This window comes from Micropterus salmoides, unplaced genomic scaffold (assembly GCF_014851395.1).
Source record: "Micropterus salmoides isolate LMB-PRFRI ecotype aquatic unplaced genomic scaffold, ASM1485139v1 Ms_hic_scaffold_11, whole genome shotgun sequence".
Lineage (NCBI taxonomy): Eukaryota > Metazoa > Chordata > Actinopteri > Centrarchiformes > Centrarchidae > Micropterus > Micropterus salmoides.
The window spans coordinates 256,285-280,033 of record NW_024040152.1 but is presented as its reverse complement, the minus strand read 5'-3'; the positions used below and the strand labels follow the sequence as shown (position 1 = coordinate 280,033).

General features: G+C 40.8%; 1 protein-coding gene across 1 annotated transcript; it reads left to right on the top strand.

Moving 5' to 3' along the window:
* Positions 1-9,677: 9,677 nt before the first annotated feature.
* bves (blood vessel epicardial substance) lies at positions 9,678-23,619 on the top strand. The gene is made up of 8 exons (XM_038710301.1): positions 9,678-9,835; positions 11,259-11,505; positions 12,331-12,455; positions 12,895-13,082; positions 19,445-19,553; positions 19,753-19,920; positions 20,062-20,197; positions 22,531-23,619. The coding sequence occupies exons 2-8, from the start codon at positions 11,283-11,285 to the stop codon at positions 22,659-22,661; spliced, it is 1,080 nt and encodes a 359-aa protein (XP_038566229.1). The 5' UTR covers positions 9,678-9,835; positions 11,259-11,282; the 3' UTR covers positions 22,662-23,619.
* The last annotated feature ends 130 nt before the right edge of the window (positions 23,620-23,749 follow it).

Genomic DNA, 23,749 nt, shown 5'->3' with positions numbered 1-23,749 from the left:
ATCATCCAAAAATTGCTGTAAAATTCAAGTCCCCAGAATCCTGAGGGTGTATGTTGTAAGACATGACTAAAAGGGGAAAGGTGAAGGAGGTCATAGGGAGGCTAGAATGGTCCTCCTCATTGGGACCAGATTCCTGACTGGCCCCATCATTCAATCAGTCCCGTCCCCCATCCCCCTAAACAGAAGGACGCCAGGTCCCTCCAGCCCAGGACTTATTGCAAGAGCCCCTCTAGCACCAGCAGCACCCCAGAGTCAGCGACAACCCCGCCCAGCCCCAGGACAGGTCCAGGGGGGCCCCCCCAGCGCGCAGACCCACCCCAGACCCAGAGGCTCCAAAGCCCCGAGCCCCAGACCCCCACACACCCTAAGATTAATGTCAGTGTGTACATATGCAAAAACAATGTAAGACACCGTAGTTTTCTCTGGACCCCTGCCAAATCTGACCAGTGATGACATGTATGGTTGTCGAGGTGGTCCAGCAAACGATCTGGGCTTTGTAGATCATTGGCAGACTTTCTGGGGAAGACCTGGTCTGATTCGGAGAGATGGCATCCATCCCACTTGGGAAGGAGCAGCTCTCATTTCTAGAAATCTGGCCAACTTTATTAGTGGACCAAATCCATGACAACCCAGAGTTGAGACCAGGAGTTAGAGTCGCAGTCTAACACACTTCTCTGCCTTTCTATTTCAGCAGTTACCTACCCTAAACCCTACACAGAGTCGCAGTCTAACACACTTCTCTGCTCCTCCATTACAGGAGTTACTTGAAAAACCTTTAGTGAAGGTGTCTGCCCCCCGACCATTGAAATTAGTTAAATCAAAGGTAAACAGAAGAGGAGCTGTGCATAAAAACCTCATAAAAATTAAAACCACAAGAGCAATAGTGCAAATGAATAGGAGAGTTAAATGTGGACTAAACTAGATCACTCTCTTCTGAAGGTGTACTAGTAAATGAAATAATATCAGATTATGATATTGATTTATTCTGTCTTACTGAAACCTGGCTCGGTGATGGAGAATATGTTAGCCTAAATGAATCCACCCCTCCCAGTCATATTAATACTCACATTCCTCGAGGCACAGGCCGAGGAGGTGGAGTTGCAGGTATCTTCCACTGAAGCCTACTAATCAGCTCTAAATCTAAACTAAATTATAACCCAATTGAAAGCCTTGTTCTTAGTCTTTCACACTCAAGTTGGAAATCACTGCAACCAATTCTTTTCGTTCTCCGAATTCTTATCTGAATTTTTGTCAACTTAAGTTATTATTGTAGGGGATTTTAGTATTCATGTGGACGTTGAGAATGACAGCTTCAGTACTGTCTTTATCTCTCTGTTATATTCCATTGGCTTCTCTCAGAGTGTTGAACCGACTCACTGTTTTAACCACACCCTCAACCTTGTTCTGGTATATGGTATTGAAATTGAACATTTAATAGTGTTCCCACAGAATCCCTCTTTATCCGACCACTGTTTGATAACTTTTGAGTTTCTATTGCTGAACTACACGCCACTGGGCAAAAATTTTTATACAAGTCTGATAGTGCTGTAGCTAAATTTAAGGATGTGATTCCATCAGCTCTAAATTCATTATCAAGTCACAAAGTAACAGAGCTAATTTCAGTCCCTCCCAAATCAATCATCTTGTTGATAGTGCTGCAGGCTCGCTGCGAATGACACTCGACTCTGTAGCCCCTCTAAAAAAGAAAATAATAAAACAAAGACGGTTAGCTCCATGGTATAATACTGAAACTCGCAAATTAAAGCAAATATCGCGGAAACTTGAGAAAAATTGGTGTTCCACCAAACTGGAAAATTCTCGTTTCATTTGGCAAGATCTTAAAACTTATAGGAAGGCCCTCCGTAATGCCAGGGCAGCGTACTACTCGTCATTAATACAGGAAAATAGCAACAACTCCAGGTTTCTTTTCAGCACTGTAGCCAGGGTGACAGAGAGTCACAGCTCTACTGAGCCAAGTATTCCCATAGCTCTCAGTAGATTACGATTTCATGAGCTTCTTTAATGATAATTCTAACTATTAGAAACAAAATTCACTATGACCTGCCCTCAACTAGCACCGACTTATCTCTAAACTCAGGAACCTTAGAAACAACTGTAAAGCCAGATATATGTTTAGACTGCTTTCCTTCCCTCAATCTTTACCAACTAACTTCAATAATTTATTCATCTAAACCATCAACCTGCCTCTTAGACCCCATCCCGACTAGGCTGCTTAAAGAAGTTTTACCCCTAGTCAGCACTTCTCAATCTATCTTTATCAACAGGCTATGTACCACAGTACTTTAAAATAGCTGTAATTAAACCTCTTCTGAAAAAGCCCAAACTTGATCCAGATATTTTAGCCAACTATAGACCTATATCTAACCTTCCATTTCTCTCTAAGATCCTGGAGAAAGCAGTTGCTAAACAGCTGTATGACTTTCTACAGAGCAATAGTTTATTTGAGGATTTTCAGTCAGGATTTAGAGTTCATCATAGCACAGAGACAGCACTGCTGAAAATTACTAATGACCTCCTCATTGCATCAGACAAAAGACTCTGTACTGGTTTTATTAGATCTTAGTGCTGCATTTGATACCATTGACTATCAGATCCTATTACAGAGACTGGAACATTTCATTGGCATTAAAGGAACCACTCTAAACTGGTTTAAGTCCTATTTATCAGATCGATTTCAGTTTGTACATGTTAACGAGTCCTCCATGCACGCCAAAGTTAGTCATGGAGTTCCTCAAGGATCTGTGCTCGGACCAATCCTGTTCACCTTATATATGCTTCCTTTAGGCAATATTATCGGGACATATTCCATAAACTTTCATTGTTATGCAGATGATACTCAGTTATATCTATTGATCAAGCCAGATGAAACTAATCAGTTAGCTAAACTTCAAATGTGCCTTCAGGATGTTAAAACCTGGATGACCTGTAATTTTCTAATGCTAAACTCAGATAAAATTGAAGTTATTGTTCTGGGGCCCAACACCTCCGTGATGCATTATCTGAAGACATAGTTAGCTTGATGGCATCGCCCTGGCCTCCAGCACCACTGTGAGGAATCTTGGAGTTATCTTTGATCAGGAAATGTCGTTTAAGTCTCACATTAAGCAAAGTTCAAGGACTGCCTTTTTTGACCTACGTAGTATTGCGAAAATCAGGAACATCCTGTCTAAAAATGATGCAGAAAAACTAGTCCATGCATTTGTTACTTCTAGGCTGGATTACTGCAGTTCCTTATTATCAGGCTGCTCGAAAAAGTCCATTAAGACTCTTCAGCTGATCCAGAATGCTGCAGCACGTGTTCTGACAGGAACCAGGAAAAGAGATCACATTTCTCCTGTTTTAGCTTCTCTGCATTGGCTTCCAGTAAAATCCAGAATAGAATTTAAAATCATTCTTCTCACCTAGCAAGTGTTCAAGTAGCAGATACTTTTAGAATGTAGATGACAAACCCCTAGAAACATTTGAAACAGATGAAAGAATCCCGCTGCTAGAGAGATTACATTGACTTACAGAAGCTAGTGTAACAATGGCTATTGGAAGCGAGTCAAGTATATAGCTCGCTTACATTGTATTAAGTTCATACAGTTTACAGACCCCTTTAATTTTGAAAATTGCTGGATGATTAATTGAAAAGTAATCAAAACCAAAAAGAGCCTCTTACTGATGTAATTTTACCATGCCAGTTATTTCAGTTATTTATAAATATTTTCCCTGCAGTGTGTGTTCATGTACTTTCCTCTTAAAAACATACTACTGCGTGTGACGCATCCAGTCCTGCTGAGCTTCCAGTTTCAGAGTTCCAGAGTCTGAAGCTCAGGCAGAGGTTAGCTGGCACTATAACTGCCTTCACTTTCCAGCAGTTGGGGAAACAAAAGACATCCATTTTATTATCGGACACACTGTGACCTACACTGTAAATTTACTACCAGACTGACAACAAACTTGCTTGCTTTAACCGTCATTTTCTCTTGTCAGGAAACGCCAGTCAGCAACAATATGTAAAATAGCCTCACCTGCATCAGTATCAGTATATGCTTCCTTACTCATCAAATGGTTTGATGACATGATTACCTGTTCATACGTCCTTATGTACTTGTCTATGTAGAGATTGTGAATTCTGAAATTGAACAGATCATACAGATTGAATATTTAAATTTGTAGTTTGAATTTCGGGCTGACAGCCCTTTTAAATACAATGTTCCATCCATCAGCTATATGCGCTTATCCTCTAGAGGGTCACTGGGGGCAGGTAGCCTGTCAATCACAGGGCTGATATACAACCATTCACACTCACAGTCACACCTACAGGCAATTTAGAGTCAGCAGTTAACTTACATGTCCTTGGACTGTTGGAGGAAACTTGCACGACACGGGGAGGACCTGCAAACTCTACACAAGTTCAAGCCCAGAACCTTCTTGCTATGAGGTATCAGTGCTAACGGCACAAGTACACTGTTGTTGTAACCAAAAGATAAGTACGAAAATTAGACCCAACTTTGTCCCATTTAGTATATACTGGCTGTGCTAAGCAGTGATTGCTGTTGAACAATTAGAGACTTTCCACACATAGAGAAAACTCAAAGAAATGATGCCATTTTATAAGCTTAAGAATTATCTGCCACAGATTCAGTCCACACTAGTTTTGAACAGTCTGCGTTCAGAGAAAGAAGATGTTGTGGGTTTTTTTAGGTGATGATGGAGCTGTGTTTGAAGAAAAACTGTTGACAATTAGTGTGATGAAAAAACAGAATGTGTTAATGAAGAGTACATGTGACCTTCAAAAAATGCTCTTAGAGCCAAAAATATTACAAAATCTATCCAACCAGTAACAGCTCTGTAGTAGTGTTTTGTAGTGTCATCAGTGTATTGTCTGCTGCAACATAAAAGTTTTATTTCACCCACAAACTTGCAAAAGCTGTCTGTCATCTTTGTATTTCTTTATAAAAACAAATTGCACTGATGCTGTTTTAATTTTACTATTATAATACCTAGTTTTATTAGTCAGGGCCCCCACCCTTATCAAATGAGGAGTGTTGATGTAGGTGACCAGACCCCAGCCTCTTTGGGCATTTAGTACGATGATGATGATGATGATGATGATGATGCTGATGATAAAACCCACTACGCTGTAACACAGTACTGCTGTGGTGATCTAGTGTTAAATAAATTATTTAAATTTCAAAGTAACTCCATGTTATGAGTGTTCTTTCTGATTTGCTTGTGATATTTAAATCAGGTTGCTGCAGCATGTTTCTTTTTTATTTTATTTATATAGCGCCAATTCAGAACAGAAGTTATCGCATTGCACTTTTCATATATAGCAGGTCAAGACTGCTCTCTTTGTGAAATTCATTTTAAGAGTAAGTAAGTATGTAAGTAAATTTTATTTGTATTGTACCTTTCAAGATAAAAATCACAAAGTGCTTCACAATAAAATGTGATACAATACAACAAAGTTAAATACAAATATAGCCGCAAGCGGCAATTTGCGGTTTCATTCCCGCAATATCACCATCAAAGAAATTTCAGAATTTGAATATTGTTATGAAACACATTCTGCAAGTTTTGTAACAATTGGACAAGCATTTTCTGATCTATAGCTTTATTTGTTTCATTCCACATACAATTATTATGCATTTATAGCACCTCCTAGTGGTCGATTTGAGGGTTAGGGTTAGGATGAGGCTTGCAGTGTATGTGTGAGGTGCTCAATAGAATTTAAAATCATTCTTCTTACCTACAAAGCTCTTAATGGTCAGGCACCATCTTATCTTAAAGAGCTCATAGTACCTTACTACCCCACCAGAGCACTGCGCTCCCAGAATGCAGGGTTACTTGTGGTTCCTAGAGTCTCCAAAAGTAGAATGGGAGCCAGAGCGTTCAGCTATCAAGCCCCTCTCCAGGTTCCAGTTTGGGTTCAGGAGGCAGACATCGTCTCCACATTTAAGAGTAGGCTTAAGACTTTCCTCTTTGATAAAGCTTATAGTTAGGGCTGGCTCAGGTGAGTCCCTAACCATCCCTTAGTTATGCTGCTATAGGCCTAGACTGCCAGGGGATTTCCCATGATGCACTGAGCTCCTCTCTCCTCTTCTTTCTCTCCCTCTGTATGCAACCTCATCCCATTATTACATGTTACTAACTCGACTTCTCCCCTTTCCCGTAGTCTTGTGCTTTCTCGTCCCTCTCCTCTCTCCTCCTATCACTTCCTGCAGGTGTTTCTGGCTCTGGAGCTGTGGGGTCTGGATCTGTGGTTGCGGGTCGCCTGCTGCCCCCATGTTCCTGCTTGACACCCTCTGCTACAACTATTTACTATTCCTATTATTATTATTGTAATTATAATCATTAACATTATGATTATTATCAGTAACACTACTATAAATATCTGTACCATTATTCATTCAGTCTATAGCAACATCACCTTTACTGTCTGTACCTCTGTGTGTATATTGTGTAGGCTGCCTCTCTCCCCCTCTCTCTGTTCCTCGCTCTCTTTCTTTCTCTCTGTTCCCCGCCCCCCCCCCTTCACCCCCAACCGGTTGAGGCAGATGGCCGGCCACCCTGAGCCATGGTTCTGCTCGAGGTTTCTGCCTCTTAAAAGGAAGTTTTTCCTTGCCTCTGTCGCCTAGTGCTTGCTCTTGGTGGGAATTGTTGGGCTTCTGTAAATAACATCACAGAGTATGGTCTCGACCTGCTCTTTTATGAAAAGCGCTGTGAGATAACTGTTGATGTGATTTGGCGCTATATAAATAAAACTGAATTGAATTGAATTGAAATTCAGGGGAACCCAATGATACGTTTACTGACGGCTTTTACAAAGGTGTGCCAAGTAAGCCAGAGACTCTTTCGAATGTCATGGGGGGCTGGAGCCAATCCCAGCTGACATCGTGTGAAAGGCGGGGTACACCCTGGACAGGTTAGTAAGTAAGTAAAAGCTCTCAATAAACTCAACATGAATTACTGCTGCAAAAAACTTTCTCACGCTTTTATTTTGGAGGAACAATCACTTGTGAGGCCAGGCATTGTTCTGACAATGGCTCTGGGGATTTAATCCCGGTACCTAACAGCAGTGAGAGTACCAATAGCTAGCAGCTAGGCGGCTGTGGCTCAGGTAGAGCGGGTTGGCCGTTAATCGGAAGGTCGACAGTTCGATCCCTGGCTCCCCCTGCTTGCGTGTCGAAGTGTCTTTGGGCAAGATACTGAACCCCGATTTGCCCCTGGCGGCTATTCCGCCAGTGTATGAATGAGTTTGAATGCTAGTTTCCGTTTGAGCACTTAGGCTCAGTGTATGAATGGTGAATGCAGATGTAGTGTAAAAGCGCTTTGAGTGGTTGAAAAGACTAGAAAGGCGCTATACAAGTACGGAGCATTTACATTTAGCAAGTGGAGGTCTGTAACCTATTTTGCGTTCAGCGCTTCTTTTGTTTGGGCCTTGTTGTATGAAGTTTTAAAGCCAAAGTTTATGATAGGGTAGATTTACTGCCAGGGTCTGTTGTCCTCTCTCACGTGTGGTCGCGCGCAGCAGATACTACGTGTTACATAGGCAGGTTATAGGTAACGGAGGGAGGGGATCACAGCAAGCTCATCAGACGTTTCCTAAAAACATTGTTCATGAGTCCTGCACCTCGAGTCCGAGTCAAGTCTGAAGTCTTTTGAGGACGAGTCTGAAGTCTAGTCTGAAATCACTGTGTGTGCGACAGAAACATGCACACCAGAAGCACAATGGTGGTCATTTTGTAGGGTTCTGGCAGTGCTCCTCATGTTTCTCCTCACACAAATGAGCAGATACCAGTTCTGCTGCTGGGTTGATGCTCTTCTATGGCCCTGTCCAGCTCTCCTCTTGTAAAGGCCTGTATCCTGGGAGACACAGCAAACCTTCTTGTGACAGCACGTATGGATGTGCCATCCTGGAGTAGCTGGACATTGGATGGGCCCAGTCCCATGGACACTGTGCAACCTGAATGGGATGCAGGTACCGCCTCATGCTACCAGAAGTGACAAGGACACTAGCAATATACAAAACTAGAGAACAATCAGTCAGGAAAGATAAGGAGAGAGCAACTGTCTGTGGCCACCACCTACAAAGCCATTCCCTTTTTGGGGGTTGTCTTGCTATTGCCTCTCCAGTGGACTATAACGGGTGACATTGATTCACAATTATTTCTACTTCCTAACTAGACAGATTGATATCCCTGAAGTTTAAATGACTTGATTTTATATTGTTATGATTACATAATTTAGCAGTGTATTTAAACATCAGAATAACATACAACACAACACATACAAAATAATGAAATACTTTCTGAAAAAGAATGTTTGTATTTTGCTTCCAATAGCTCTTTTATAGGTTGTATTTTGTACTTGAGGACTGTTTAAAATATATATACCATATATATATACACAGGTGCTGGTCATATAATTAGAATATCATCAAAAAGTTGATAAAACTTGTATAATGTATACATTCATTCCGCACAGACTGATATATTTCAAGTGTTCATTCCTTTTAATTTTGATGATTATAACTGACAACTAATGAAAATCCCAAAATCAGTATCTCAGAAAATTAGAATATTACTTAAGACCATTACAAAAAAAGGATTTTTAGAAATGTTGGCCCACTGAAAAGCATGAACATGAAAAGTATGAGCATGTACAGCACTCAATACTTAGTTGGGGCTCCTTTTGCCTGAATTACTGCAGCAATGCGGCGTGGCATGGAGTCCATCAGTCTGTGGCACTGCTCAGGTGTTATGAGAGCCCAGGTTGTTCTGATAGTGGCCTTCAGCTCTTCTGCATTGTTGGGTCTGGCGTATCGCATCTTCCTCTTCACAATACCCCATAGATTTTCTATAGGGTTAAGGTCAGGCGAGTTTGCCGGCCAATTAAGAACAGGGATACCATGGTCCTTCAACCAGCTACTGGTAGCTTTGGCACTGTGTGCAGGTGCCAAGTCCTGTTTGAAAATGAAATCTGCATCTCCAGAAAGTTGGTCAGCAGCAGGAAGCATGAAGTGCTCTAAAACTTCCTGGTAGACGGCTTTTTGTAATGGTCTTAAGTAATATTCTAATTTTCTGAGATACTGATTTTGGGATTTTCATTAGTTGTCAGTTATAATCATCAAAATTAAAAGGAATGAACACTTGAAATATATCAGTCTGTGTGGAATGAATTTATACATTATACAGGTTTCACTTTTTGAATGGAATTACTGAAATAAATCAACCTTTTGATGATATTCTAATTATATGACCAGCACCTGTATATACATACTGTAGATAAATAAAGTATATCTTCTTCTTCTATACAATTAATCAGATCCCAGCACAACTTCAAAACATTTTCTTAATGAATGAAAAAAATTCAAAGAAGATAATATAACCAACAGTGCAATTGATTAGCTTGCATATCTATCTGAAGTTACCACAAATTTAATTAAAATTAGGTTAGTGGGTTAATTCAGCCAATTTCTACAAATTCACTGGGGAAAATAACTTCAAAAGATGCCTCTAATGATTTACTGGCAGATCATTAAATTGACAGATTTGCCAGTAGACTCTTTACACTATTTCCACATACCAGATAACGTACACTGTCACCCCCTGTTTGAGCCCTTGGTCACTGCAGTGCACTGTTATCGCCTTCTTGCCCATTTTAGTCTCTCCCTGTCAGCTGTGTGGAATGTTCAGCATATATTGTGCAGCCCCCCATCTAAGGGTCCAGCCGGCAGTCACCAGCAGTGTCTCAAGTCTTTCATAGAAATCATTCCTCCTTCTATGCTGTACAGACTCGCATTCCATGGGCTGCTGCTGAATCGGTAAGTAATGAGACATTTTCCTTTCGGTACTTCGACAAACAGTTAGAAAGTTGTAGCTGAGAGAAATTCCTCTGTGATGAGACAGCATGCGTATCCCCACATCTATTTTTACATGCCCTCCCAGTGCTAGAGCACATCGCCTGAGACCGAAAAAACACAGCAGCTGATACTGTCAAAGTGGGATACTATTATGTCGTTTATAGCTGGAAATAAAAAATCTAACATTTTCAACATAATTTATCATTATTATGTGAGCAAATGTACTTCTTTGAGTAGAACATACACAACCAAATATTTTTTTATATAATATTCAAAAGTTTTTTTGCCAAAAGCCTACAATACTGTTTAGAAATGTAATTGAATGTATATTCATATATGTGCAGTATCAGACACAAAACACATTGACATATAAAATGAATCAATGAATATATGATCCATAAAAATGAAAGAAGCAAAGTCAACAAAATGAAGTAAGTATAATTAAAAATAAAGAAAGACCAACAAAAATTAATTAATACAGTCCAGAAGTTTAGTTCTTGTCCATAAAAAGATTGGTTGTCTAGTGGCTGAAACTTAATGTGTTTCTTTTTGATGCAAATGTCAAATTTTCCATAGACAGAGACATCTTTAGTTTAGCCACGAGTTGACTTTTGTGTGTTCTTACAAAACACAGCAATTGTTTTAGGCAGAGAGACTATTTAAAGCTGCACTAATCAAAATATTTTATATGATAATGTTTTTAAATATTTATTACAATAAACATTTTGCCAACATATTCTGCTTAATTATGTGGTGTGACTGCAGTGCTACTGGGTAACCATCAAGGAATAATTTGTTAACATTCAGGTTGGAATAATAATGGAAAGATTTTCTCATTATTTGTCTTCTGCTGACATTGCATGAAAGCAGCAAATATTTGCAACCGCCAAACATTGTGCACCAATTTGCAACTAAAAAGCTGGATATTTATTAGTTTACCAAACCTACTAAAAAGAGAGTCCATACTGGACTTATATATTCATCAGGTGGACACAAACACAACTCCAAATGAATGATAATGTTTCTCCTGCTGCTGAATGTGAATCAGCAACTGTTGCCATAATAACTTTATAAGGTGATAATGTCTAATGTTGTGTTTTTTAAAACTTGTTTTTCTGTCCCCAATTGGCCAAAAACGTCAATGAAGACTGCTTTAAGTCACATAAAATAGGAAACATACCATACAAGTAAGAAGAACTTTAGGCACAAAAGAAGATCATAAGTTATATGTAAATACACATACATTTCCTTTCAAACATGTTTGTTAGAGCAAACAAATAAACTAAAAAGGTATTTTCAAAAATGAGCAGAAGTTCACCATGACCAGCATGTTTCCTAAGCAATTCATCATCTCCCACTCACACTTTCTCCAACCTTTCCCTAGTCTTCAAGGTGACCCTGCTGCAGCATGTCTACCCCAGAACTACCTGCCACTCTCTTCAACACATCGCCCTCCTTCTCGGCCACTCCAGGAGTCCTGGCTGTGGAACCCAATGCCACCTCGTGCCAGGAGTGGGAGCAGGTCCACCAACTCCTCTTCCATCTGGCGAACCTGTCCCTGCTACTGGGCCTTGTAATCCCCACTACCATGGGGCTGCACATGATCCTGCTGCGCCTTTTCCTGATGACAGGTCTGTCCACAGCACCCCCTGCTGACTGCATTCCTATGAAGATAATACTGTAGCTGGGAATATTACTGAAAACTAAATTTATCGAAGCCTCAACAGATCTTTACTCTGGTCAAAAGTTCCCTGTACGTCAAACCATCTGTAAGTTATTACCACAAGCCTGTTAAGGATTTGGTTTAGATTTGTTAACGGTGGGAAGGTTTGGATTTTTTAACAGTCCACCACAAAGAGGCCTTAAAAGGCTCTGACGATCCAGATAAAGGAAAGAGAGTATGGTGGATGGAAAAAGCACTTCCAACATGTTTATCTTCAGCTTGGAAGGCGAGTGGGGACAGGAAGTGGCAGGATTTATGTGTAATGTGGTTGTAATTTTAGTTCATTTATTTATATTGCCCTTGGCAAGTTATTCTCAGAGGGTTTTACAAGAAAAAATGAAAGAGGAGCAATAAACTAACAGATCTACCGTAGTTAATCTTGAAAGGTAACTTTAAAAACATCTTTTTAAAGTTACTTTTAGAGGGGTCATATTTATATTAATACAATAATACATGACAAAAAAAACTTTGCTCAAACTAAATTTCAATTTGTTGTCAGTGTAGTCATTGTATTTTATTCTATTGCCTTTTAGTATGTACAGTTAAAAGTCGGAAGTTTACAAACATTTAGGTTGAAGTCATTCAAACAAATTCTTTTAACTCTACAGATTTCATGTGAACAAATTATAGAAAGCTACTTCCCATTGGTCAGAAGTTTCAAGTGAATCAAGTGTTGACATTCAGTGTCTAGACTTCTCCTAACTCCACTGTTCTGTGTCTTTAACCTTGACAGGATGTGGTCTCTTCATTGTATGGGCGACTCTGTACAGGTGCAACCTGGATGTAATGGTTTGGAACATGGTATTTCTGGTGGTCAACTTCATGCACTTGTTCTTCCTCCTGTACAAGCGTAGGCCGGTGAGTTCTACATTATTATGTCCTCATTCACATTCTGATAGTCCCGTTACATTAAGGCCATTTGAGTGTTTCACCAAATTGAAAAAATTGGTTTTGGGAAACAGTTTTTATTTATAGTCAGGTTCAGTGTTGCGCTTTTGAGTCCTGTCTTGGGCAGGAAGCAACAAATCCTCCTGGGTTACTTTATGGTAATGAAATGTAGATAAAATCCATGGGTGCCACTGGGGGATTTAGTAAAATTAAGGGGCCTTACCCTCATGGGTAGAATCAGACCAGGGCTTTTGACAATGAGACAGGAGACCTCAGTTACTGCTCCTTTGCAAATTCACCAACTATTTGAATGTGTTTTCCCATCAACCACAGCAGCATGACTTAAGTGTGCTTTCCATGTTGATTTTCATTAAAATGCTGAATAAATGCTGTGGCTCTGCTCTGTCAGATTAAGATCGACAGGGAGCTGCGGTCAGTCTACAAGCGGATGTTTGAGCCTCTCCATGTACAGGAGGCTCTGTTTCAGAGGCTCACAGGACAGTTCTGCACCATCCAAACACTGAAGAAAGGCCAGGTGTACGCTGCAGAGGACAAGACCTCTGTGGACGAACGTCTCAGCATTCTCCTCAAAGGAAAGTATGTGCTATTGCAGCTGTTGTTCTGTGTCGTCCACTTTCTATATGATAGATATGTCTCAGTGATTAATCATTGTTCACTGAAGGCCCTAAAATATAAGAGTCTTTTTGTCTTAATGTTATTAATATTGTGGTGCCGAAATGACTAGTCAATTAATCAATAAGACAATGTGCAGAAAATGAATCGTCAGCAGATTTGATAATTGATTAATCATTTGATTAATTATCAACCAGAAATGCCAATCTGTTGTTCTCCAATGCGAGGATTTACTCTCACTACATATTTGTTTTTGTCTGTTTTTGAACATTTAAAAATATCAATACCTGTTAGTATGGGTTTTGAAAAAATCAATTGAGAAAAACCTCACTGAAAATTGCAATGAATTGACTATTTTCTGATATTTAATAGACTAAGCTGGAGTCCTATTGTTGTAATTCATGGTTTAAGGGAAGTTTTCTTTGTTCCATGGTCTAATTGCAGCTTCATAAACTTCACTACCCTAACAAAATTTGCCATAGCTCCTATTTTATTGTATTTTACTAATTTTATATTAATTTTTCATGCTCTTATCTTGTTTTTTTTGTATTATTCTTTACACTTGTTAAAGCACTTTGTAACTTGTTTTTGAAAAGTGCTCTACAAATAAGGATTATTATTATTATTATAGTGATGCCTCGATTCCCCATCTCACTTGATCTTCTGAAAATCAATTTAAAGGGGCTATTTGTAGTTTTTCAATGAAATCACTTATTAATAAATCAAATTTTCACTCCCTTATTGTCAATGGGCTGTGGCCTCACTTAGAAATTAAGCACACGCCTGTTATCTCTGTTATTTGGAATAGCCACTATTGTGCTTTTAATGTGAAGGCACCGGTTTGGGATGTAGCTCTGTGCATGCTCCCGAGCCGAGCAGTTGCTAACTTTATATAATATGTAATGTTATGTGTTTCCACCAGCTAACGCAATCCACATAACCATCCTTTGTGCCACCAATGTAACGCTACAAAGCAAATGTGGAAAGATTTATACTAGCTGTGACAGCCCTGCCTAGTGGGATGGTAAATCGTAGTTATGTAGTTGAGCATAGGCGCTGCCCCTATATATAATAGCTATCGCTATTGGTTTTACCATGCGCATGCGCAGCACTGAAAATAGATTTGTCTACGCCCACCCACGTTGTGGGCCTCTATTACGTTTTCACCTTGTGTATATACAACAGTGAGACCTAGCCATTGGCTCCCATAATGCCTTTTATTCAGCACTGAGAACCACAGGACCAGGGAGGCCCACAAGTTAGAGAGCTCACCTATACTCATAGAATCTGGAGTTACAATACCTTACTGTTCTACCCTCTAAGGCTATCACTATTGGGTTAGAGGCAAAGCAGAATGAGTCAACGCCTCACTGGGCCCATAAGGTACCACCAAGCACAGACCCACCTGCCAAAAACCAATATAATAAGCCACCCAGTCCCCCGCAGCCTTGTGGCATTTGTGATGACGTATGCGCATCGATGGCGCACAGCCAAGAGCAAGGCACCCTTGGCCAAAAGGAACTTCAGGTCCGCTGTTTCCAAAGGCTTTGTTCAATGCGTGTAAAACCAGCGCCAAGTCCCGCTGCGGAGCAGCAAGCCGTGACACAGGCCTATGCTTCCGCACCCCCTTCAGGAAACGCTTCACTAGAGGGTGTGTTGAGCACCTCGCCCTGGCAGTTTATGTAGGCCGCTGTGGCCTTGTTGTCGGTGCCTGCAGTAGAGGGGCAAAGTGCTGGACCACCTTCAGCACCGTGAGGAGCTCTTTGTGGAGAGGCATGTGAGTCCGCCACAGGCCACCCACCACCTGGGAGAGGCACGTCCCGCCCCATCCCCAGCAGGGAGGCGTCTGTGAAGACATATGAGATGTGGGATGTAGGGCTGCAGCTAACGATGATTTTAGTATTCGAAGCTTCTATATATTATTTTTTAACGATTCATCGATGCGTCATTTAAGAAGTACTTTTGCTTGGTGGCAGCGGCGGCACCCCCACCCCCGGTAACGGGATCAGCTGTGCACGTTTATAGGTGATAGATATTTATTAGTCCTTTTGGAAATTCATAGGGTGACCAACCAGACAGCTGCTTTACAAACACAAACATCACTCGAATGCTATACAAGTTATACTACAGGCTCGTGCAGACTACACGACTTTCAGCGTCGGCCGATTGCCGTGCAGTTCAACTTGCCGTAACATGACGGCAGTCTTGAAGTCGTTGTGGCGTTCACACTACTTGACTGATCAGTGATAGGGGGTCACACACACTACAGGAGCTGACAACAGCTATGGCACCCAACGCTGGTTTCCAAACACTTTTATCAACACACGTGAAATGTGAAACGGGAAATGAGTGATCGCACACGAAACAGCTGTTGTTTGTTATTATAAAGATGGCAATTATAAAGACAAAGAATCTGGGTGAAAGGATGGATTAGTACACACAGGTAGCAAATGCTCTGTATTTGTATAGTGCCTTTCTAGTCTTTTTGACCACTCAAAGCGCTTTTACATTACATCCATACACTGAGCCTAAGTACTGAAACAGAAACTAACATTCACACTCACTCATACACTGGCGGAACAGCCGCCAGGGGCAATTCGGGGTTCAGTATCTTGCCCGACACATCGACATACAACTAGGGAAAGCTAGCTATTGAACCGCTGACCTTCCGATTAACGGCCAACCTGCTCTACCTCCTGCGCCCCAGGGTAGCAGGGATTGTCTGAGCTACAGAGAGCGTAAGGGGCGGTAAAAGGTGCAGCCCCCCAACACCCAGTTAACTGTTGACTGTGAGGTTATAAAAAGGAAAACAAACGCACGTGTGCACATTTTCAGCTGAGGACTGCGGCTTACTTTGGCTTCAACTAAACAATCAATCATGATTTCCGTTAAATGCTAAAGTTGCTGTTACTGTTACCTTGTCTGTGGTCAGCTGGCAGAACACTGGCTGCTTTCTGATAAGGCGCCGTCGTGCTGTTGCCGAGGCAACAAAAGTTTCGTATTACGGTGGACGGACGGTAACATTACAGAGTTGTTGTTTTCTTTAGCTTGAAATAATCCCATACTTTGGACACTTTCTTTTTTGTCCCTCGCTGTTTTCTCTCTCTTCCTCCACTTTGCAAACAGCTCCATTATAATCACGTCATGTTCACAGCGTAAACACAATGTGCGACAGTAATAAATGTCCCTGCGAAACACTGTGCTGTATACTTACATGGATTAAATGAAGCATTTTATGAATCGATTTTATCTATTCAATCGATGAATCATTTCAGCCCTAGTGGGATGTGACCCTGCCCAACAGAACCCCGACCGACAGAGAGAGGGTCCCGCCAGTAGGCCAGACAGAGGAACGGCCAACAAACGCCGCTTCTGCATGTTAGCGGCAGCCACAGAGCCTTTTTTACAAAACAGCTTACACACAAAGAGCAACAACGTTATCACACACATTCCCAACCCATAGCATACCAGTCGCTTGCTCTGAGTGACAAGGGTCAGACCAGCAGCAAACAATCCGGTTGCTAGATGTTGTTAGTCGCAGCTGATGTCGAACAACGTGGCACACGGGGTTAGCTGATCCACGGGCAGACTGTGTGTTAATGTTGGGCTCCTGCTAGCTACACGTTAGCTCCCTGTTAGCTCAATGTTAGCCTGACATTAGCTGCCTTTTAGCTTAACATTAGCCTCACCTCGCTGCCAGAGGAAGGCTCCGGGCCAGACAATGGGGCCATATCCGGGGTTGCCTGGGAGAGTCCCCCGCGGCTACAGTTGGGAGGACAAATGAGCTGCATGGAAGTCCAAACATGAAGTGGAACGGAGTCAGCCCACTCAACGGTGACAGATGAATGAGCAAGAGGGGGAAAGGTTTACAGTTTCCTGTCGGCTGAGCAATTCTTAGACGCCGCTCTAGCCGGTCTGCTTGAAGACATGATCTGCTAGTAATCTTCTGCTTTTTAGACAAGCTAAGTGCTGAAGAAAAATGGGAGCCAATGGCCAGGTTGTACACAAGGTGACGATGTAATAGAGGCCCATACTGTGGGTAGACGTAGACAAAGGTTTTTTCAGTGCTGCGCATGCACACATAGGGGCAAGGCTAGACTTGGACAAAAAATTGGCCCTGGCATTTTTTGCCCAGGCGACCCACCAAAATCAGTCAGACACCCCTCACCACTACACCATCCTTCCATTTAAGGGATCAGATTAGGGGTGTGAAACACTTAGCCCATTGTAACATTGTAAAAGACTGGGGCTATGACAACAAGACAAGAATATATTTTAATAGGCCTACTATTTAGAAAAAAGATGTATCAACGGAATAGTTGACAGGAGGGTCTGGGGGTCCTCCCCTAGAAGATTTTGAGCATTAAACACTTAATTTCCTGCATTTTGGAGACATTTTCTGCACCAGGGGAGCACAAAATTCAGGTGGCAGGTGACAATTCAGAATATAAAAATATAATAGTATACAATGCAGTAATCAGTGGCTTTTTTAGCTTAAGTTGCTTTTTTTAAACAACACAGTTGTCTTCTTCATTTATATTGCACTGCAGGCTTATTGCGCGATAAACCTTTAATAGAATTTTTATTTGTTAATTAACTTGGTGCAAGCTATTTTTCAGAACATCTTTAACCAATGCTTTCAAAAAGTGGTGGCTACATGTCCCCAGTGTCCCAAGTGTTAATGACCCTCCTCCCAGCTCCCTCCCTACAGGTTGAGCTACTCCATGCTTACCGCTTCACCTCCACTCTCCTCCTGCTCACTTTCTCACTCCGCCCTGTCACTTTGTGACTTGCTAACACAGCGTCCACGGCTCTCTTTTACTCCTTCAAGTGCCTGTGCCTGCTCTACGTCGGGTACTGCAGCTGATGTTTAAGCTACTGCAGCCCTGGTAGCAATCATATCGGTTGTTTTTGCGGATTTGGCGGCAGCCTTCTGAAGATTTTTTGAGGGGGGGGCAAGCGTAACACAGGAAACAGAGAACAAAGAGGGGAGGGGGCTAGTAAGAGATGTGATTGGGCCAGTGTCAGTTTAGAAAATTACCCAGTTGGCCCATTTTTAAAAAACAATTACATAAATACAGAATTTATGTTACATCGACCCCAAAGATGCATCGGCCCACCGGGCATTTGCTCGGTATGCCAGATTACCAGTCCAGCCCTGTATAGGGATAAACCCAATAGCGATACCCTTAGAGGGCAAAGCCTATGCGAAGTAGAACTGTATGGTGATGGGCAGTTTACTGTTTTCTCTTTTGTCCCTGAAGTTATCAGTGCCCGTAGGCCAGATTGGGAACACCTGGCCCAGACACTCTGTGAAGATAAATACTCTGGCCCTTTTGCTCTCGTGCTCTTTCTGATCTATTCCCACTTTAACCCATTGGTTAAATTATGTTTTGTTTCCACTCATCAACACTCAACCTTCACACTATTAACTCATCCACATTTACACCACTGATGTCCAGGTGCGGCATGTTCATTGGGGCGACTGGGCGATGTACCGCCTAGCTGGGAAAAAGGCAGGAGATTTTTCTCACACTTTGTACCACACTTCTACCTGACAGTTTGTCTCTGAATATCGCTGTCCAATCAGTGTCAAGTCGTGTTCCGTGGAGACCCTCCTCTTTTGGTGCGATTTCAGGCTGGTTGTAAATTGCCCAGATCTCTCTTATAGACGTTCATGTAAAGGCAGTTTTTTTCGAGCTGCGGCCGCTGCAATGCGATCTCTATAGATTCCGGGAGGGCTCGCACTTACGTCATGCGCCCAGCAGCAGAGCTACGCTTCTGCCAACTGAAAACGACTCGGTGGTCCTCCAGCTTGTTGCTCTCACTATGAGTTTTGGCAGTCCTCAGTATCCATCTCCCTATTTCTCATGACCTCAAAACCGGGTTATGACAGGCAGGAGCAGACAACATTAGCTCGGATCTTCCACTGTTTGCTTCGTACGTTCAATTTAGATGTCATTTTACCGATACTCAGGTACACCACCATCTTAGTCTCTGTAAATTTACGTGACCCACATAATATAGAAAAATATGATAAATGCAGTAAATGTAACGTTATCATGTAACGAGCATGGATTAGTTCAACCTCAAGCTGATATAATATTAACGTTGCTGTAACGGTGCAGTATCTGAGTTTCCAGCATGTTGTGTGAAGCTGTCTCCCTGTCTGTCTATAGCTCCTGTCACACTGCCTTGTACCTGGGAGGATTGTTTTAAAACCGCACAAATTAATTATTATTATGGGAACTTAAGGCTTAAAATCACTTGCATGTTTTATGTTAATAATTATTAGAGTTTTGACTTTGAAATTTTCTGTGTGACAGGTTAAAGGTATCATACAGAGGCCATTTCCTCCATAACATCTATACAAATTCATTCATTGACTCTCCAGAGTTCAGGTCCACTGAGATGCACAGAGGAGAGAAGTTCCAGGTAATAAGAAAATCAGATAAAATAAATTAACAAACCCATTTGGGCCATCACTGCTTAATTGCCCAAATGATTAAAAATCTAAAAAGGTTAAATACATCTAAAAATAAATAAAAACCTTAATGACTGCAGTGGTGAATAATGGGTCTGTTTCATGGATCGCTCACAAGTTCTTTAAAAACATGTTGTGTTTGTTTGACAGGTGACCATCATGGCAGAGGAGAATTGTAAGTTCCTGTGCTGGTCTCGAGAGAGGCTTACCTACTTCCTGGAGTCAGATACTTTCCTTAGTGAGGTGTTCAGGTACCTCATTGGCAAAGACATCACCAACAAACTGTACTCTCTGAATGACCCCACACTCAGTGACAAGGTGGGTCCAGCTATAATAAAAAGGTTTTAAAAGCACAAACACTGGAAGAATAAACACATCAACATCATACTAAACTAAAAAACTACAACAATGCTTATTGTACTGATAGTGTCGATGATGTTGATGATGGATGTGTCTTAGGCGGTGAAGAAGATAGACCGTCAGCCCAGCCTGTGCTCTCAACTGTCTATGATGCAGATGAGGAACAGCATGGCAGGCGACTCTGATGATGTCCTTAACCAGATCCTACGAGGAGGATCTGCTGGATCATCGCTCCGTAGGTCAAATTATTACCCAACAAGATGTTTTAATGTGGTTCCTGTTTAATGTAACAAAAAAAGTTAACGTTTTCCACTAGAATTTTTAAGTTAAGACTGCTGGCTGAATTACATTAATTCAAAGCAATGTTTTGAGTATGGTGAATTAACTTTTAGGCCACAATAAAACACATTTCTAAGTTACATGAACTTAATTGTCAACATGAATGCAAGTATTTAAGTTGATCCAACATAATGTTTGAAGTTAGGTGAAGAAGCTTTTTGGCCACATAAAACACATTTCTAAGTAACATGAACGTAATTATTAAGTTAATCTCTGCAAGTTAAGTTGTGTGTTATCGAGTTATCTTTAGTATTTCTTCTCATCTGAATCATAGTCTAATCATGTCTATCTACTTGTAGTTCATAAACGTAGCTAGCCTACATGCTAACCAGAGCGGTGGCTAATGGCTAATCCCATATTAACTTAGCTTGCCAAAACGTTTTCCATGGCTGCCTGGCCACCTATTATTCTCTTTATTTAAACCTACTCAATCAGTGACAGGCTACAGCTACTGGCACACAGACTGTACTATCAACACTGCTCAAATTTCAGAGTAAGGACTTCCAGATTTCGGTATTCGGTTACAGTAGGCTATCACCAACAGAATCCTGAGCAAATGCAAATATGTGTAATTAAGCATAAAATGACTTACCATTCAACACATTACGCTTCAATGAGTTTCAGCTGTGGCCCTGTGGTCACTCATCTGCCAACATGCCCGCACATGCAAGAGAGGGAAACTGTGGGCCATTTAAACGTCAACAAATTGTATTTTACGTTAACAGAACTTAAAATTTTATTATTTTTTGATTAACTGAAAATCAAAAAGTCATGATAGTATACTGAATCAATAGGCATAATTTGTGTGTCGTCCAAGCTCAATAAAATAACAAATACAAGTAAAAAGTCGAACAGTATCTCAGAACTTAATTTTTTATTTCACAACAATATACAATATTTAAGTAATGACTAAAGGTCCCCTGAATTAGTTTTTAGAGTGCAGTTTATGGTAGATTATTCCATTTGTTGATTTCCCTAATCTAAACCCAAAACTTACAATGATCCGACATGTTCATAGTAATACAAGTAAATGTAGAAAATGTAAAGTGATTATGACATCATTAACATTTTTTGATGGTAGTGGAGAGCAGGGGCGAAATTTTTCAGAAAAACCCAGCCCTGCGACCCGACCCCGGATAAGCAGATGAAGATGGATGGATGGATGGATGTTTCAGACAGAGATATATTTTTGCTGTGGTCAGTAACTCACAGGTGTGGTCTATCAATATCAGGTGGTATTTTTTACAAATGTAGAACGACTTCCGTATAGTTTCACTTAACATAACACACTGTTACTTTCGACCCCGTCAGCTGGGACAAAAGTAACACAACAATACAAGCTAGATTTTTTGTGTTACCACCCTTTAATAAATAAACATGACTGTGACCGTGTAATGTGTAACATCTTTTGTTCTTTATCTTAAAAAAAAAAAAATGTATTACATTTTTATTTTAATATTCTGTTTCACAGCCCAAACTTAAAATTGTTTAGAATATTTCATATAATATTAAGGGTATATTATAAATATGCAAATGTGTGCACCTAAAACAGGGGGAAAATGGAAAGATGGACATTGTATATGAACCTGACATGATTAAAATAAAATAAGACTTTACTGATCCTGCACTGGGGATATTTGCATGTTGTAGCAGTTTCAGAAACTGTGAAAAAGTGAAACATAATTTAGAAAGACAGGACAAAAATGAAAATAAACAATAAAATTAAGATAAAAATTAAAAAGCTATTTACAGAATAGCCCTATACAAATTTCAAATTAATTTAAAATTGTTTTAGTAAGAACAGTATGAGTGATCTGCTTTTTGAGTGCTTTTTACCAACACCTACTACACTGACCTCCTTAGGAGACAGGTCAAAATAAATATCAGCCGCTCTCTTAATATAAGCATGCTGCTTCCTCTCCTAATGCAAGGAGAAGACAAAAGAAACACCTCAGGTTTCCAACACATCAGGTTTAGCGGGACAAAAGTAACAAGTGTTACTTTCGTCAAAATCATGCGATATTTGGCAGCTCCATCAAGGGTTGCATGCTGAAGGGGCTGTCACAGCTTGGCCTGCAAATGCAGTCAGGGCTCTGAGGAAATCGCTTTGTTACTTTCGCCCCGATTTACCCCTGTATCATACATGTTGCTTATTACCTCAAAGTTTTAAAGAGGTGGTATTAAGCTCATCTTCTAATTGATTCAGTTGTAATATTTTTGTGCTTCTAGAAAAATCACCTGGGATCAAGACCTCCTCAAAGATGAAGCCCATAGAAGAATGCATGGAGGACGATGTTTTTGAAGAATCTGTACCCTCCAAGTCTCACCGAATGCCCAGCACTTCTACTAAGGAAGTGTAACCAGCAGGGGACGCATCACAAGATCAAATGCATATTGTGTAGGTCTGTTTGGCATCGGGGGGTGGGATCACTTATGATAATCAGTAGTGAGGTTTTTACATTCAAGTTCTTATAGATTTTTCTCATCTTTTACTAAATGTATTTAAAATTTCAAAGGTTGTTGAGATCTACTGATTATTTTCTTGATGACAGACATGATGATACTGCTTATTCAGCTTCAAAAAACTTATTTTACTATTCTCTGTTCTGCTGCTGTCTCCACTCCTCTCCTGTCCAACTATAAACACAACACATTAAATGAATTAAGATTAATGTTACATTAATTACACTGAGGAAATAAGAAAAGCAAACCACCACCATCGAGTTTCTTGACAGCTTCATTGATGTTAATGTTTTCAATGTAGTAAGTCCCTGCTCTGGGGACCCACAGGTGGTCATTTGAGTGAGTTCCCAGAAAGGTTACATTGCACTTACTTAAATTAACAAGCGTAGTTGTCGTCAATTTGAGTAATATTGGGAGTCATTTTCACTTCACCTGGTTCACTTTGTTGTCTCCACTGTGGCTCTCTGCTCTGCTGTTGTGACCTTGCTCCATGTGTGTTTAAACTCAGCCCCAATACAGAGAGCAGGATTTCCATGATTTCAACATGGACTTGTATGATGTAACATTTACTGCGTCCTTTTGGATTTTGATGTTTTGGAAATGCATGATGCTGCAGCTTCCAGCATACCTGTAGCCAGTAGCCATGACACCTCTGACATAGAAATGCCACTCCGGGGACCCTGAAATGTCACACCTTCCCATTGTCTGTATGGGTAGTTGCTTGATTTGTCCAGTCACCTCTAAAGAATCATTAAATAGATTAGCATTAAATTGAGCTTTGTATTCTCAAATATCAGTATCAATTACTGTTTGTGATTTCACTGTTGTACCCCATTAAATATATGTGATAATTGATCACTCACTTTGTTGTTTGTTTTCCCAGATAAGAATAATCAGTTTGAGTTTGAGTTAAAACTGAATTATTAAAGGCAGCGTAAAGGTGTGATGGTCAAGTATTTGTAGGACTGTAGTGCCCCCCTGTGGC

Excerpts from the sequence above, each read along its gene's own strand:
- bves (XM_038710301.1), top strand. The coding sequence starts at position 11,283 with ATGTCTACCCCAGAACTACCTGCCACTCTCTTCAACACATCGCCCTCC. Across the intron at positions 19,554-19,752 it reads ACAGAGGAGAGAAGTTCCAG|GTGACCATCATGGCAGAGGA; the intron begins GTAATAAGAAAA and ends TTTGTTTGACAG. Across the intron at positions 19,921-20,061 it reads ACCCCACACTCAGTGACAAG|GCGGTGAAGAAGATAGACCG; the intron begins GTGGGTCCAGCT and ends GATGTGTCTTAG.